The following is an 18,431-nucleotide window of genomic DNA, read 5'->3' on the forward strand; positions in this document are numbered from 1 at the left end:
CTTCCTTCTTTCTGCTTCTTTCCACCCCTTCCCACTTTACTTTCCTCCTCCTCCTCCTGTTTGCTCTTTCCTATTTTTTGCAGCTTCTCTTCTTCCCTTTCTTTCCTAGGAATTTTAACTCTTGCCCATCTTCCTTCCTTATATTCCACGACCTCCAGCTCATAACTACAGTACATAAATGCCGGTTCCACTGCCAGGGTTGTGTCCTTGCTGCCTCACTCCCTTTCTTCCTAATCTCAATCAAAAGAGGTTAGCAGCTGCCAGAACAAGAGCCATTCTGGTTCTGATTTCACAAAAACACTCTTAGAAAGCACTTGCTTTTCTTTACGTGGTACTTACTTCTCTTCGCAGGGAATTAATCCGTTTTCCTTATTTTTGCAGTATCCAAATCTATTTCCCTTTTTATTCATCTCATAGCAGAGATCAGAACTGTCTTTCACCTCTAGGATCCAAAGTAGTATGATTAAAGTAACGCAATAAAAACGAATGTTATACATCACAAAATACCTTATTTTTCTAATCTAATTGAAATGTCAGTATCACGGGGCGGTGAGGCAGAATGGGATAAATAAATCGCTTTAAAACTATCCCATTGCATCAGGAAGATATTTTACGGCAGAGTGGGGATATAAAAAAAAGTAACAAACATACCTTAACCCACATACCGAGGCAGTTAATTAACGTTAACGGTAATATCAACTAATATTAAAGGTAATATCCAGAGAGATTCTAGGTGATATCTGGGAAGAATGCCACAAACGGCGTTATCTTCAATCTTGCCCATACATTTTTACAGGATAATAATAGAAATAATGGCTATTATCATTATCAGCCATTTGCGGTAATCGTCTCTCACCGTTATCAAAGAGTTCAGAGCACTGATCATCCCGGGTGGGGCATTTCCCCATGAAGCAGTAACCTTTTGCATTCTTGCAAGGAACGCCATTTACTTGGAATTTGTCCATAGGGCATGCAGAAGAGTGGCCCGTGCACACTTCAGGAAAATCACATTCATCTTTTGCTGGCCTGCACATGGACCCTGATTTTTTCATCTATTGAAGAAAAACAAAGAAGACTAAATCTTGGGCACATTCAGGTAGCTTAAGGTTAAGTCAGTAGGGGAGGGTTGACCCATTTAATTTATCGTAAAAAAAAAAAAAAGTTTGAAGGTTGGATCGTGACTTTCTTCTCCATTCCACTGAGAATTGTTATCATTTGTAAATGCCTTGGTGCTTATGTAATTTCAGGAGTGACAGGATGGTTAGAACAGCATTGGGCAGAACCAGAAAGGACATAAAATGGAGAGGTGAGCAAGTGCTCTGCTCATCTTGCTCTGGTACATTCCGTCCCCAGCACACACACAACCAGGACCCCCTCCTGCCTGTATCTATAATGAGGCATCTCCACTCCCAAGAAATCAGATCTCTCCGTATGAACTAGAAAAGTGCCCTGACTCATTGCTGGAGGAAAGTGCATGAAAATATTCTCTTATTCAGCCATTCAATAGGCACTGAATTGCGATGAGTTCTAGAAAGATTTGAAGATAAAGAAGACATGTTTCCTTTCCTTTGTGAGTTCCGAACATAGTGGGTGAAAGAAATGTCATTAAACCTTTGGACAGAGTCATTTGGACTTCTGATTGCCCTTTCTGGGAATAGATCTCCATGTGCTAGTTATTTCCCACTTTTAAATCCAAGTATAATCCTTTTCCCTTCTATTTCACTGTTGTTAGAATGACACCCAAGCTGAGGTTAAACAGGTTGGTAATGATTTCGTAAAGGTTGGCCAAGAACAAGAGTAATGTTGAGCATATAATTCTATTCCTAACAGACCATATGATACCTGCTTCTTCACTTCCCAGACCATAGATCACTGCCAGGACTTAGACGCCAGAACATCTCAGAAGAAGCTGCCAGAACATCTCAGAAGAAGCTTTATTGGGGCCAAGCAAGCATAACCCTAATCTGGGATTAGTAATGTAACTAGTAATGGACAGACAATTCTGTGGTCCTCTGTATCCTTAATAAACTGAAAACGGAGAACCCAGTCTTAGCAAAGGTCCTTACCTGACAAGATTCACAACATTCTCCTTCGGCACAAGTAAATCCTGGCTTCAACACACATTTGTTTGCATCACAGCAAGGATTGCTGCACTCCTGGCAACAAGCAAAAGTTAAAGATCGGAAATGGGTTGGTAGTTAGGCTCCCGTTTAATAAGCTGTGCGTGTATATAACATATCGTTACTTGTCTTTCGGTTTGAAATGCAAATGCATTATCCTTGGTTATGACATGTATGTGAAGACGATTCCTTGTAACTGGTCTTTGGGACTTTTACTTTGTTTCCTTCCTGTTTGGCCATTCAGTACTCCACACTCAGTGCATTTTCCCTGGCAGGGTACAAAGCCCAAAGCTTCTGACCTTCCATTTTCCTTTCCACTCTTTGGAAGGAAGGGTCCTGCTACTGCTTTATACTAAAGGTTTAATATGAAATAATAGAACTTCTGAAGACATAATTTAACATTTTTCTCAAGATGCTAAGTATTTCAGGCTGGATTTTGTTGCTGTTGTTAACGTTTCATCAAAAACTCATGGACACTTAGGCCCTGTCTCCTCCAACGAAATTAAAATTGCAAAAGAAGGGGCGCCTGGGTGGCTCAGTCGGTTAAGCGGCCGACTTTGGCTCAGGTCATGATCTCGCGGTCTGTGAGTTCGAGCCCCGCGTCGGGCTCTGTGCCGACAGCTCAGAGCCTGGAGCCTGTTTCAGATTCTGTGTCTCCCTCTCTCTGACCCTCCCCGGTTCATGCTCTGTCTCTCTCTGTCTCAAAAAGAAATAAACGTTAAATTTTTTTTTTTTAATTGCAAAAGAAATTATCTGCATCCTGTCTGGACAGCACTTCATATGTTAAAATAAAACTGTAGAACTATTTTAAAGAACAGGCACGGGCAGACACATCAATTTCCAAAGTTAAGAGCCTCTTCACATTTAAGGTGAGACATTTGAAAACTCTGGACATGTCACTGTCCCCACTCCGATCGTGCAGTCTCTGGTTCGCCACACAATTAGATTTATTTTGAACTGTAGAGTGCCTATAGTGTGTGGACCACAAATACGGTCTTCAGTCCAGTAGTATCAACGTGACCTTGGTGGTTGTTAGGAATAAAGGATCTCTGCCTCACTTCAGGCCTCCTGAATTAGAAAATCCACAATTAACAACATCCCCAGGTGATATACATACACATCACTTGAGAAGTAGCTGTTTAGGACTCATACCTACATGATAAGCTCTCAACCAAAATAGCCTCTATGTTGGAGAAAAGCAGATTAAGAATTACTCTAGGGGCACCTGGGTGGCTCAGTTGGTTAAGACTTCAACTCTCGCTTTCGGCTCAGTTCACGATCTCAAGGTTCGTAAGTTTGAGCCCCACATCCGGCTGTGAGCTGACGGCATGGAGCCTGCTTGGGATTCTCTGTCTCCGTCTCTCTCTGCCCTTTCCCCACTCGTGCTCTCTCTCGTTCTCTCTCAAAATAGATATTTTTTTTTAATTAAAAAAAAAAAAAAGAATGACTCAAACATTTGTCTTAAATCTTCTTCTAAGTGTTCCAGAGACCAAGGCTGTAATAAATATGTGGAAGGTTAGAAGGTTTCTGCTCAATTAAGACCGAGTTTTCTATCACATGAACTGTCCAACTGGGATATAGACAAGCTTCTTAAGGTCCTGAGTAAAACTCAATTGACTGACTGTGGAGAACACATTCCTACTGTGCATGAGATCAGACTTAATGACATCTAGGGGGTTTTCTCACAAGAAGAGCCAATTAATATATAAACGAGGCAAATGTGATACTGTGGGTCTCCAGCAAGATCATTATGCATAATTCATGACTTGGTAAGATGCCTTGCAATGAGGCTACGCCAATAACTTGTTTCAAAATGAGACAAAAAAACACATTATTTAACACTTTACAAGAAATATGGTTGATTAAAGGCTACTTACCTGTCTAGGTTCTAGCTGAGCACAAACTTTGTAATTTAAATACAACATTATTTGCAAATACCTGAACAGGGCCACAGTCGCACTCTTCTCCTTCGTCCAACTTCTTGTTTCCACAATACGGGTAATCACTTAGCTTATCAGAAAATGGGACATTGAACAGGCACGTCGGATTGTAATCCTTCACGTGTTGCAGGTACCGAATTCTGTTGCATTTACTGAATTTTAGTGCCGGAATGCTACAGTTTAGAGGAGCGAAAAATAAAGATTAATTTTATCCATGCATACTGGTGGAACAGCTATGAAAGTTTTATGAGGGATTTAGAAAGAATAAATATAAACGATCAACTCTAAAAGTCCATTTACTTCTCCTACTCTTGCCTTAGTGGTGTAAGAGAGTAGCAACTGGGCTTTTATAATAGACAATGTCTATTGAAACAGGCAATGCATGCCATTCTGGTGAAAATACTCGGACTATATCTCCTCCAGAAAGTCCTCCCTGAAGCCCACAGTTTAGACTGAATGGCTTGCTGCCCCATATCACTTTTTGCTTGTGCCTCTTGCCATCATCTATATAATTATCATTCATGCAAGATTACAAGCTTCTCAAAGCAAGAAATAGATCTTCTTCTTCTTTTCCAATAAACGCTAGTTTAACACCGTAAAAATTGTTTATCATTCATGCAAGATTGCAAGCTTCTCAAAGCAAGAAACAGATCGTCTTCTTCTTTTCCAATAAGTGCTGTGTCTGGCACAGAGTAGGTCTCTGTAAACATTTGTTGAAACAAAGGATCCATTTGGTAACATCTCACACATCCTAGGAATGCACTATACTTCTGAAAAGTTTAAAGATTCACAAAACTGATATTCACCTCCCTTCTGTCTTCCTCTTGTTTTGACTCCCTTGCCATTGACACAATGATTGGGTACAGATGTACTTTTTGAGCCTTAAATGCATTACTTTGGGATGGTGGGGTTCTGAAAAACACTACTAATTATGTAGATAATGATATAAAATCAGCTGTCAGTTACTTAGTTCCTATTCTGTGCCAGTCACCGTAATTTGGGGCTTTCACTATTTTACCTCATTTAATCAATATATAGAAGCACTGACCATCATCAGCAAACACTTTTCTTATATGCAATGCACTGTGTCCCCTCTGTGAGGGAATTCCAAGACATGTAAGGTTTAGGACCTGGATGCACGTAATTCACAGCTTGATGAAGGGATATATATATATATATATATATAGATATAGATATAGATATAGATATAGATAGATATATATACACACACACACACAGGATATACAGTCCTATATTCTGTAACTATTTACAGAGTGTATCTGGGACTTTTCTAGATAGTGTGATGAAATAGTGAACGAAGCAGACAAAACCCTCTGCCTTCATGAAGTTTATAATTTATTGGAAAAATAAAATAATAAGCAAGCTAAATAGCTAAAGCATAGACTATATTAAATAGTGATTAATACTAAGAATGGGGGGGAATGCAAAGAAGAGGGGATAGATAATTCCCGACAGGGTGTTATGAGGAGACAGGATTGAACAATTGGATCAAGTGGCTGGGGGAGGCTTGGCTGAGAATAACATGTGAGTAAAGATTTGAAGGAGGAAATTAGAGTTTATAACAAAGATGATAAAATGAGGCACATTGAGTGTATCCCTCCCCTATGCACCTTAGTGCAATTTACTAATTAATCATTGCATACTTTTGTAGTATGCTCAGATGGAGTTTTAAATTTTCTCTCACTGTATCACTAGAACAGACACTACCAACTGATAAGATTTAGACCCCAAAGGGAAGCCTATCACGGCTGGTTTTGTAAGAGAATTTACGGAATATATTAGGAAAATTTTCACATAATAATATGGAGATCTAATCAAGAGCCAGTTGCAAAATATCTAAATGTCTTCTCTGCATGGTTTGAGCCTCACCTTCCACCGTGATCCATCACGCATCTCTCAAAAGTACAAGTACACGGGTAATCATTATGCTTCATCCCAAGGCTATGCCCCAGCTGATGTGCAATTCTGCTTGCGACTACATTTAGGTCAGGTAAAAGATCCTAAGGCCAAGAAAAGATGTGCATCAGAAATTTCTATAAGATAATGCACTCTAGTACATAGTGTTTTGAACTATTGGTTGAGACCCAGTTTCTAGCTTCTGGTTAAGTAGTACTTATCTGAGAGGCCATGGACTTAGTTATCTCCCTGTCTTGCCCTCGGGTCCTTTAATTATATAATGATGTTGGACAAACGACCTTCTGAGTGTCTCTAACACTAGCATTTTGAAATTCTTTTTTTGTGGCACAGCAATAGTCATTGTTGGATTTCTATAAACTCATTCTTACAAATAGCTAAAAATGATAAGCTAATGTCGTACACAATACAATAAACATTATTGATTTGCCTTTTATATACTAGATATTCAAAGAGGGTAAAAATAAATATGCGAGGTTCATGTTTTCCAAGTACAGTCTTACACTGCACAACAATGTTATGTGATCATTGTGGAGGAAGTTTCTGCTATGAAAAAACCCAGAAATTCAGTGATTTGAAATCCCAGGAAGGGTTGATTGTTACCTGTGTTTTAGCTCTATTTCATGTTTTTATCTCTATATTAATGACTAAAAAATTAATTTCCAGAAAGGAGTGGGATATTAGGCTACTGTAAAGGTAAAATTCCTCTAATTTGGCTATCTCATTGCACTCATTTGAAATTTATAATGTGTTCTGGACGAGTTGTAATGCCATAATTGGAGTGGCAACAGCCTGTGTTAGATTAGACGGACTCCACTATGCAGAATTTGTGTTATTAAAATACCGGAGTCAAGGCATAATCATAAAAATATCCATTTAAGAAATAGATCATGTACTAGGTTTTAATTTCAAGGTCTTTAATAAGACTGAAATAAGATTACTTGGACACCATTTACTAGAAGCTTAGTGACTTGGGAAAAATACCAGATAAAATAGATAAGTCAGCAGTTTGAAGGCCTTATTCTTCCTGAAAATGAATTGCAAGGTTGTCTTGCTATGCTATTTTAAATGGTTTATGCACTCCCTTTTCAGCACGAGAACAATTATCACTTGCTAACTCAGCCATCAAGTTTTGTGCACTTTATGTGTCCTTGTAAATAAAGACACATTATATTTAATATGCCAAAAAGCTTTCTTAGTTTTTGTATGTTCCTTTGTGTGTGGTGTTCTTTTAAGCTCTGAACAACACTCGTTTACTTTCATTGTTCATCTATAGTTTTTATAAAAGATTATTTTCTGATTTGATAAAAGAAACATAACAGCTTCATCATGACATATCTTGGTGGGAATATATGACAGAATGCATGCGTGTTCTCTTCAGTGGGATGCAGAAAATTTACAAAAGTTTAATTCAAACTTTATGATTAAGTAACATAACATCAGTAAAACACAGCCTACCTTAACGACACTGGAGGAATAATAGGGCAGGCATATACCCCCTGGATAAGAAATTCCTTGTGCATTTGTGTAGAGCCACTTCCCACTGGAAACAAGGTGCAAATACACTCTTCAGTCTGAGGTCATAGTTTAACACAAAGATTGAATTGCTACGAACCCTCACAATGCTAGTACCTTTGCACATAAAAGTGCCTTTTGTTCTAGAGGTCTAGAATTGAGGATGATCTTAGTTGTTATTAAGCTCATTTAAAACCTGTGCTATACTAGAGGCATTGAAACAGTACAGTCCAAAGTTGAAGTCTTAAAAAATGTACTTTCTAAAAACATAATATGGTGAGAGTCCAATTTTCCATGGCTTACTCTATACTCAGCTTTGGATAAAACCACTTAAAAGACCAAACAATTAAGCTAAAAAATGTTTGGAGGGAAAAATACAACACAGTGAGTCGACTCAACACCATGACTAATTAATTAGCTATAGTTGAAAATTTTTAGAAAATTTCCATCAACCATAGAAATTCATAGAGGACTTGATAGCTATAATCAAATATTTAAATTTTTTTTTAAACATTTATTTATTTTTGAGACAGAGAGAGACACAGCACGAGCAGGGGAGGGTCAGAGAGAGAGGGAGACACAGAATCCGAAACAGGCTCCAGGCTCTGAGCTGTCAGCCCAGAGCCCGATGCGGGGCTCGAACTCACAGACCGCGAGATCATGACCTGAGCCGAAGTCGGACGCCCAACCGACTGAGCCACCCAGGCACCCCTATAATCAAATATTTTAAAAAGGTGTCACGTGAACTATTCTTGGATTACCTAAAAAGACAGATGTAGTTGTGTATGTTCAGGGAATCCAGACCCGATATGCTTTCAAGAACATTTAGAGTTGAACCACTTTAAAGACAGTGATCATGAGCTGGAGGACCACACGTGGAATTTAATTAAGAAGGTTCAAATACAAGGAAGGTGGTCAGGCTAGGCGACCATCTTTAATCTTTAACTTTTTTGACCAAGAAGATCAAAAAAGAAACATGCTCTATTTCTTTCTTTGCTTTCGAAATGTTGTACATTGTAGTCTCAGTGTTTGGCTACACATCTTGGAAGAACTTAGAATTCTGGTCTCGCTAGACTCTGGAGATCTTGGAAGAACACCGCCTATGGAAACAAAGCATCAGAGCGCGCACGGTCTGATTTTGCTCAAGGTCACTTAAGAACAAAAGTCACACCATGATAATGCCGTATATATTGTCTCATCCCTTCTGGTTTTCTGTGAACATAGGCAAAAAGACGTCCAAGAAGCTCAACACATAAGAAGTCTCAAATATGATGTCCGGTTAGACATTTAGTAGCCCTTTTCTCATCTCCGTATTTGCAGACGTACTATTGGCGTAAGAAGCTACTTCTCAGGATAAGAGACATTGAGGAAAGCAAAGTTTTCCGTTTACAGCCATGTAAATATTTCTAGACTAATTTATTATTTTAAAACACAGGCCCAAGAAATAGGCAAAGAGATTAATCTTGCCCACAACAAAGGTCATGGTGATATTTTACTTTAACCTCTGTAATTTTAGGGCAAACTGGTGCATGAATCTCTGAGTCCAAGTCAGGTACAACTATGACCCCCTGCAGATGTGTGCTGGGGGCCATTCCAGATATAAAAATCAGAACTGATATTATTTTGGAGGTGCATTACACTCTCATCAATCTGCCAAAGAGCTGGACTCCAACTATAGGCTTTGGAAGGTTCACTGTTCTGAGTTCAAACTGAAAGTTAACACTTATGTGATGCCGGGAAGCACATTTGTAGGCCATCCACAGACCTTAGGAGAAGCACTGCTATTATAGGAAAATGAAGTGGGTCAAGTGGGTACCATGGTTATATACATAGTAGCCGTAAGGGCACCAGAAGAATTGCCGAAAGATTCCATTGCTCCAAAGGTGTGTTTTCGTAATTTAATTAGGATAACAGGACTATGGTTAACACAAGGTGAAGATCAGTTCGGCTCCACAATTATTTATCATTTTCTTATAGGCTGAGTAGTGTGATAGGTATTTTGAATTACAAAAATATGATAAAAATGCCCCCCACCCCGCTTTAAAGAATGATGTAGTACTGTACGTAAATCCCAACCTTTACTTAGGAATATTAACGCTGTGATAGATTAGTTATTTGTCATCTTTAACAGCAGAAGAGATGCTCTTGAGAGGCTAGTCACTGGATAGGGACACTCTGTTGAGGGAAAATATCCAGGGAATGAGGATATTCCTTTCCTCCTTTCCACCGGAAAGGTTGGTTTTGGTGGCGCATTGGAATGACATAACATGGAAGGAGTTAGTGTTGGATGTTGATAAGTGAATCAATTCTAAAAGTACATTGCTTACCTAATGACATTTTCAACCCTGCCCAGAACTGGAAATATATCATATGTTTACTTTCTAGTATTAACCAATACTAGAAAGAAAGAATATGAAAAAGTTCACTTAGAAATTTTACGTATGGCTAGACATAACATTTTGTCACTGTGTACTATGCAAAAGTCAATTGTTTTAAAAAGTATTTGGTTGCTGTTCATTTGTTTTATTTTCTTTTTTTTATAATCCACCTAAGTTACGCAGGAAAATAGAGAACTTACATACCTGAGTAACAGAACGTGATCAAAATTATTCCTTTTTTTAAGGAATATTTCTTGCCAACTTGAGAAACGCAATAAGGTATTTTCCATGTTTGAATCTATGTCTATTTTATCTCCATTTGTCCACATTTCAAGGCCAACCAATGTCACATGAATGTCCATGGTTTTATAAATCTGTTTAAAGGGGAAGTAAGTTTTCACAGAGTCAAGTTACAGAAGGATCCTTCATCGTTACTATATTCCTTTATATTAAAATAAGTACTTTTAACATGTGAGGTACAGGGGTGCCTGGGTGGCTCAGTCAGTTGAGTGTCCAACTTCGGCTCAGGTCATGATCTCGCAGTCTGTGGGTTTGAACCCCGAGTCGGGCTCTGTGCTGACAGCTCAGAGCCTGGAGCCTGCTTCGGAATCTTGGTCTCCCTCTCTCTTTCTGCCCCTCCCCCACTCATGCTCTGTCTCTCTCTGTCTCAGAAATAAATAAACGTTTTATAAAACAAAACAAAACAAAATATGTGAGGTACATCAACAAAAAGCACAGGCCTTATTTTACAAATGGTTATTTTGCAACAGAATGTAGAGTAAATTGGCCAGAATCCTGGGTGAATTATCATGACCAACAAAGACACTTGACTAAAAAATCATATTCCCTTGGCACCTCTGGGTGGCTCAGTCTGTTGAACGTCCGACTTCAGCTCAGGTCATGATCTCACAGCTAGCAGGTTCTAGCCCCACATCGGGCTCTGTGCTAACAGCTCAGAGCCTGGAGTCTGCTTCGGATTCTGTGTCTCCCTCTCTCTCTTTGCCCTTCTCCCACTTGCACACACACTCTCTCTCTCTCAAAAGATAAACATTAAAAACAATAAATAAATCAGATTCCCTTTGAGCTGTCATAAACTTTACAGACACTGGGCTCAAGATGTGCCTAGAATAAATAATTTATTAAGGCTCTGAGATTATAACTGACCTATGTGAATTCACTAACAGTGACACACAGAGGAATAAATGTACCTTATTTATCTCTCCATTTAAGTCATTAGCTGGTTCTACGGCAGATTAGAAGGTTGATAATGATTTTCAAAGACCAATAGCTTAGCTGCCATATTTTGTTTGATTTTTGGAACTACTTTGTAGTCTGAGAAATCTTACTGGAGATTGCTCAAAACAGGCACAAATTGCTATAGCCCATAAGCCTTCTCACCCCTATTCCCATTTGCTTTTGTAAACTCTAAGCTGGCAGATAGTTTGATGTCATCACAAAAGAACATAAAGTTTTAGTACACATTATGAGGATTTTGAGACAAAAACTATATATAGCAGCCAATACAAAGTAGATTGAAAGAAAGAATGAATAAGAAACTGAATGGAGAGCTCACAGAATTAGTAGAGGATGCAATCAATCGTTACTACGAAGCGTATCCATATTCATGGATAAAGAAGATATGGTATATAATGGAGTGTTACTCAGCCATCAAAAAGAATGAAGTCTTGCCATTTGCAATGATGTGGATGGAGTTAGAGTGTATTATGCTAAGTGAAGTAAGTCGGTCAGAGAAAGACAAATACAATGATTTAACTCATATAGAATTTAAGAAACAAAACAGGTGAACACTGGGGAAAGGAAAAAGAGAGAGGCAAACCATAAGAGACTCTTAATTACGTAAGAGATTAATGTTATCATTTTGTTTTTTTATGATTTTAATTAGCATTCCTTTTCTTCCACTCAAAGAAATCTCTTTAGCATTTTTTGTACGGCAGGTCTGGTGGTAATGAGCTCTCTTCCACAGCTTTTGTTTGTTCAAGAAAGTTTTTATCTCTCCATTACTGAAGGACAGCTTTACCAGTCATAGTATTTTTAGTTGACAGTTATTTTGATATTACATCCTCTCTTGGCCTAAAAAGTTTTTGTTGATAAATCTCATTTGTAATGGTAAATGTATAGTCATTGTTAGATTCTGCAATTTGGTAATAGTGGTATATAATTCACGACTCTAGTTTAAAAGCTAAAAAAAATGAACATAGCAAAAAAAAAAACCCCATAAGTACAATGTGCACAATGCTATTTGTTACAAAATATTTAAAAACCATGTAAATTATAACAGCAGGAATCTAACATGTAAGGAGAAAAAGGAGAAGTGCAAAGTATATGAATTCTAAGTTGTTATCAGGTTAAATCAGGATGTGATAAGTTTGATATCTTATGTAAACCTCATGATAACCACAAGGGAAATTTTTCTGGCAATTATACAAAGGAATACAATAAAGAAGTCAAAGTGTACTGATACTAAAGATATCAAAACACAAAAAAAAGACAGTAGGATAAGAAATAGGGAAAAATGGATCTACAAAACAACCAGAAAACAATAAACAAAGTGGCAATATTAGGTTCTTACCTATCAATAATTACTTTAAATGTAAACAAATTAAATTCTTCAATCTGAAAGACATAGGGTGGATGAATGGATAAAAAAGCAAAATACAACAATATATAGCGTACAAGACACATTAGCCCTACAGACACACATACACTAAGAGGGAAGGAATGGAAAAAGACATTTCAAGCAAATGGTAACTAGAAGGAGAAAGAAAGAAAGAAAGAAAGAAAGAAAGAAAGAAAGAAAGAAAAGACAAGTAGTGGTAGCTATATTTATATCCAACAAAGTAGATTTTAAACTAAGGGCATTAGTCAATAATAAAGTGGTCAATATATCAAGAAGATATAACTATATAACTATATATATATATAAAAATATAAATATAAATAACTATGTATATATAACTATATATATATATATAACTATATATATATAACTATATATATAACTATATATATAACTATATATATAACTATATATATATATAACTATATATATATATAACTATATATATTCTTTTATATATATAGTTATATATAGTTATATATATATATATAGTTATATATATATATATATATATATATATATATAAACCCAATATTGGAAAACCTAAATATATGGAGTGCCTGGGTGGCTCATTTGGTCAAGTGTCTGACTCCTGATTTTGGCTCAGGTCATGATCTCATGGTTCTTGAGATCGAGCCCTATATTGGGCTTTTTGGTGATGGCATAGAGCCTGCTTGGAATTCTCTCTCTCCCTCTGTCTCTCTGCTCCTCTTCAGCTGTGTGCACATTCTCTCTCTCTCTCTCTCTCTCTCAAAATAAACATTAAAAAAAAACTTGAAAAAAAGAAAACAAATATACAAAGAAAAACCAGCAGAAATAAAAGGAGAAATAAACAGTAAAGCAATTATAGTTGGGCCTTTAATACCCCACACTGAACAATGGATAGATCAGACAGAGAATCAATAAGTCAACAGTGAATTTGAACAATGCTTTAGCCCTAATGGACCTAACAGACATATATAGAACATTCTATCCAACAACAGAATACATAGTCTTCTTATATGCACATAGAATATTTTTGTGATAGACTATATATTAGGTTTTAAAACAAGTCTTAGCAAGTTCAAGAAGACAGAAATCATACCAAGTATCTTTTTTGAATATAAAGGTATGGAACTAGAAACCAATAACAAGAGGAAAACTGGAAATTCATGAGTACATGAAAATTAAGCACACTCTCCTACACAATCAATGGATCAAAGGAGAAACTAAAGGGGAAACAAGAGTTTCTTGAGAGAAATGAAAATGGAAACACAACTTATAGGATGCATCAAAAGCAGCTCTAAGAGAAAAGAAAGTTCATAGCCATAAATGCCTACATTAAGAAGTAAGAAAGATCTCAGATAAACAACCTAACTCTACACACTGAGGACCTATACATATTTAAAAAACACCAAACCAAAACAACAACAATAAAAACAGCCCAAACTTAGCTGAAGAAAGGAAATGATAAACATTATAGGAGAAATAAATGAAGTAGAGAACAGAAAAACGTTGGAAAAGATTAACCAAACTAAGAGTCAGTTCTTTAAAAAGATGAAGACAATGGACAAACCCTAGCTAGACTAAGCAAAACATAAAGGACTTAAACCAGCAAAATTATAAATGAAAAAGGGGGCGTTACAACTGATATCACAGAAATTTAAAGGATAAGAGGCTGCGATGAACAACTATATGACAAGAAACATGACACCTAGGAGAAAAGCAAAAATTATTGGAAACATACAACTTACCAAGACCAAATCAACAGAAATAGAAACTCCGAATAGACCAATTACTAGTAAGGATATTGAAATAATAATCGAAACTATCCTAATGAACCCCAGGACCAGATAGTGTAATTATACCAAACATTTAAAGAATTAATACCAATAATTCTCAAACTCTTCCAAAAAGAAAAAGAAAAACTCAAAGGGAAGGAAACACTCCAAACTCATTTCACAAGGCCAACATCACCTTGATACCCAAACCAGAAATGGATACTACTAGAAAAGAATACTTCAGGCTAATATCCCTAATGAGTATAAATGCAAAAAAATCTCAATAAAATGCCACCAAATTGAATTCAGCAGCACATTAAGAGGATCATTCACATGATCAAGTGGAATTTACCCTGGGATGCAAGGGTCATTCAAATAAACAAATCAATGAATGTGACATATTACATTAATAACATGAAAGAAAAGAATCATAAGAATCGTATCTCAACTTGACAAAATTCAACATTTTATTCATTATTAAAAAAAAACCTCTTAACAAATTAGGCATAGGTGGAACATATCTCAACATAATCAAAGCCATATATGACAAGCGAATAGCTAACATCATGCTCAATGGTGAAAAAGCTTTTCTTCTAAGATCAAGTACAAAACCAGTACCCACTCTTAGCAACCTATTCAACATAGTACTGGAAGTTCTAGCTACAGCAATCAGACAATAAAAAGAAACAAGGGTATCAGAATTGGTAAGGAAAGTAACATTGTCTCTATTTGCAGCCATGATTTTATCTATAGAAAAATCCCAAAGACAACCCAAAATTGTTAAGATCTACTCAATGAATTCAGTACAGTTGCAGGATACAAAATTAGCAGGCAGACATTTGGTAGCATTTCTAGACAATAACAGGGAAATTTCTGAAGAGAAATAAAAATATTTATCCCCCACATACACGAACGTCAAAAATAATAAAATACTTAGGAATAAAGTTAATTAAGGAGCTGAAAGATATGTATGCTTAAAAGTATAAGTCGATAAGATAAATCAAAGAAGACACAGATAAATGCAAAGGTATCCTCTGTCCATTGAGTGGAAGAATTAATAATGTTAAAATGCATATACTACTGAAAGCCATCTATATAGTCAATGCAATCCCTATCAAGATTCCAATGACGGTTGTTATGAAAGTAGAAAACAAACTCCTAAAGTTTATATAGAACCACAAAACACCCAAATAGCCAAGAAAAAAAAAAATCCTGAGACAGACAAAGCAGGAGCATCACACTTCCTGATGTTAAATTTTATGTAAATCTAAAGTCATCAAAACAGTATGGGACTACCATATAAAGAGACAAATAGTCCAATGGGACAGAATCAAGAGTCCAGAAATGAACTGAGGCATATACAGTCACCTAATACTTGACAAGGAAGCCAAGAACACTCAGTGGACAAAACATTATCTCTTCAATGTAAGACGCTGAGATGATTGCGTATTCACATGTAAATAAATGAATGAAGATGAACCGGTAACTTATGCCATTCACAAAAATGAATTCAAAGTGGATTAAAGACTTACATGTTGAGTCTTACTATGAAGATCCTAGAAGAAAACAAAACTAAAGCTCCTTAACATGGGTCTTGGTAATGATTTTTTGGATATGACACCTAAAAGCACAAGCAATAAAATAAGAAATAAGAAATGGGACTGCATCTCAAGGCTTCTACACAGCAAAAGAGTCCATTAAAAAAGTGAAAAGATGGAATGGGAAAACATATTTACAAGCCATATATCTGACAAGGGGTTAATATCCAACACACCTAAACAACCCATCAACTCAATAGCAAAAAACATACAAATAACCTAATTCAAAAATGGGCAAAGTACCTAAACAGACATGTTTTTCAAAAAAGATGCATGAAAGGCCAATAAGTACATGAAAAGATGTTCAACATCACTAGGCATTAGGATAATGCAAATTAAAATCACGATGAGGTATGATCTCATGCTTGTTAGAACGGCCATCAACAGATGCTGGTATGGATGTGGAGAAAAGGGAGAAAATCAATCAATAAAAAGAAACAGGAAAAAAAACCATAGGTGACTATGAGATATAACTATTTCACACCACATTGTTCCTCCCTTTTAGAAAAATATGGGGAGGGTTTTTAATAGCCATAGAAATAGGCTTAAAGCTCAGAGAATATCTACTTCTGGCTCAGATGTACAAAACCGGAAATAATATCGCTTCTACCCTGACAGAAAGAAAAAGCCAGAGAATCTACAAAGTCATATCAGATCGGACCGTAAGTTAGCTGAGGTAACAGGGCAAGTAAGATGATGCCTGAAATCTCAGGAAAGATTGCTTCTTTAAGGCAGAAATGGTACTGGAGTATCTCCCAGCAGCAGAGCATGCTGAGCGCCATACAAGACATAAGAAGAATTTACCAGACATTTTTAAGGAATTGCTAAAGGGCAAGTATGTGACAGAATGAGTATAGGATCCTCTGAGAGACACAGGCATAAGGAATCTCACACCTATGCTCAGAATCTTCTCCATGGGCCTCCTCTGCATGCCCATGAAACCATGGAGGGCAGAATGGGAGACTTGGAGGTCCCCTCCTTTGGTGGGATAGGCTTGAAGGATGACAGAAACTGCTGACTTGGGAACATCTTTGAACCTACCAGACTCTTGCTCTCCAGAAAAACAAAAGCACTAAGCTGCTGTGTGACCTTCAGAAAATTTTTTTTTCCTGTTCTTATCTCATTGTTCCTTCTTTCCTCGTGCTCACTACGGGCTTAGTTTGCTCTTTTTGCAGTCCCTTAAGGTAGAACTTTAGTTGTTTATTGATATTTTCTTTTTAATTGATATATGTTTGCATTTATAGCTATAAACTTTCCTCCCAGAGCTCCTTTTGTTGCATCTCATCCGTTTTGATAGGTTTTGTTTTCATTTTTTGTACCAAGATTTTTTTCTTATGCCTTTCATTTATCCGTTGGTCCACTTGTTGTTCAGGAATGTGCTCTTAAATTTCTGCATATTTATAAATTTTCCATTAATCTGGCTGGCGTTGCTTTTTTACTTTCATACCACTGTGGCAGGAAAAGATACTTGATATCATTTCCATCTTCTTGAATTTGTTGAGATTTGCTTTGTGGCCTACTCTATAATATATATCATGAAATGTCTCTTCTGCTCTGGGAAAGAAATGGTGTATTCTGTTGCTCTTGGGTGAAAAATTCTGCATATACCTGTTGGTTTCATTTGGTCTATAGTGTTGTTCAAATCCAGTCTTTATTGATGATCTGTCTGGATGGCATATTGATTGCTGAGGGTAGGGCATTTTTTTTTTATTCTCCCAGAACTCAAGTGAAAACCTATTGTTACTGAAAGAAGGGAAAAGAAAAACCAGAAAAACAAACAAACAAAAACCTTCTGCCCCTGGAGGACAGACAGGAAGCTGTCCTAAGGCCAGAGCCTTCTAGGTCTCCTACCAGTGAAGGAAGAACATAAACGATGAGAATAATCTACCCAAAGACCCCATGGGCAGAGCTTTCCTAAAACGGGATAGATCAGGTTAACAAAACTCTCTGGGTCCCCTAACCAGGCTAGAGATCACTGAATTAACAAACAAAAACAGATTACTACTGAAGGAGAGATAAGAATTGTGAGTATAGACCTTTCAGCTCTGGCTCTTAACAAAGGCCTGAAGTTGAGGGTGAAGCGGGGACAAGGTGGGTGAAGCGGGGACAAGGTCTCCAACAGTGCTAGGTTCTGGAACAGTGATTTAAAATGTATTAATGGATTTGATTTATGCATGATGAGTTTTCAAGTCTTTATATGTCGCTTTATAAATTTTGTGGTTACTAACCAATATTTGAAATTTATTTAGATGTTAAATGTCATTCACTTCAAAACCCAAAATCTCAGAGCTGTGTTTCCTTTATTGCCTTACAGTTTTCAATGGATTTTGGTTCATTAGTCTATGCAGTGAATTTCTGTGTTTTGGGCCGTCTCAATACTGAGCTTACCACAAAACCCAGGAGATATCTACCCTAAAAGGTATTTTCCATTTGTATTCTTAGATTGATTCAAACGTTATCAGATCTTACCATGTTGACAAAATTGACCATTCCCCAAATTCGATTCCTTATTTTACTGTGAGGATGATTATTCCTGCGACACTGGAA

At 36.9% G+C, this 18,431-nt stretch overlaps 1 protein-coding gene across 1 annotated transcript in view; it reads right to left on the reverse strand.

The window, feature by feature from the left end:
- Nucleotides 1-18,431, reverse strand: part of ADAM7 (ADAM metallopeptidase domain 7) — a 64,043-nt gene that overhangs the window by 14,992 nt on the left and 30,620 nt on the right. The window contains exons 8-15 of the mRNA XM_042982640.1: nucleotides 18,354-18,425; nucleotides 10,093-10,262; nucleotides 7,454-7,538; nucleotides 5,951-6,081; nucleotides 4,059-4,233; nucleotides 2,067-2,156; nucleotides 857-1,052; nucleotides 340-442 (exon numbers count right to left, since the gene is read on the reverse strand). Of these exons, the coding sequence (XP_042838574.1) occupies nucleotides 340-442; nucleotides 857-1,052; nucleotides 2,067-2,156; nucleotides 4,059-4,233; nucleotides 5,951-6,081; nucleotides 7,454-7,538; nucleotides 10,093-10,262; nucleotides 18,354-18,425 (1,022 nt within the window). The remainder of the gene's footprint in view (nucleotides 1-339; nucleotides 443-856; nucleotides 1,053-2,066; nucleotides 2,157-4,058; nucleotides 4,234-5,950; nucleotides 6,082-7,453; nucleotides 7,539-10,092; nucleotides 10,263-18,353; nucleotides 18,426-18,431) is intronic.

The sequence above is a fragment of the Panthera tigris genome, chromosome B1 (genome assembly GCF_018350195.1).
Source record: "Panthera tigris isolate Pti1 chromosome B1, P.tigris_Pti1_mat1.1, whole genome shotgun sequence".
In the NCBI taxonomy this organism is placed as follows: Eukaryota; Metazoa; Chordata; class Mammalia; order Carnivora; family Felidae; genus Panthera; species Panthera tigris.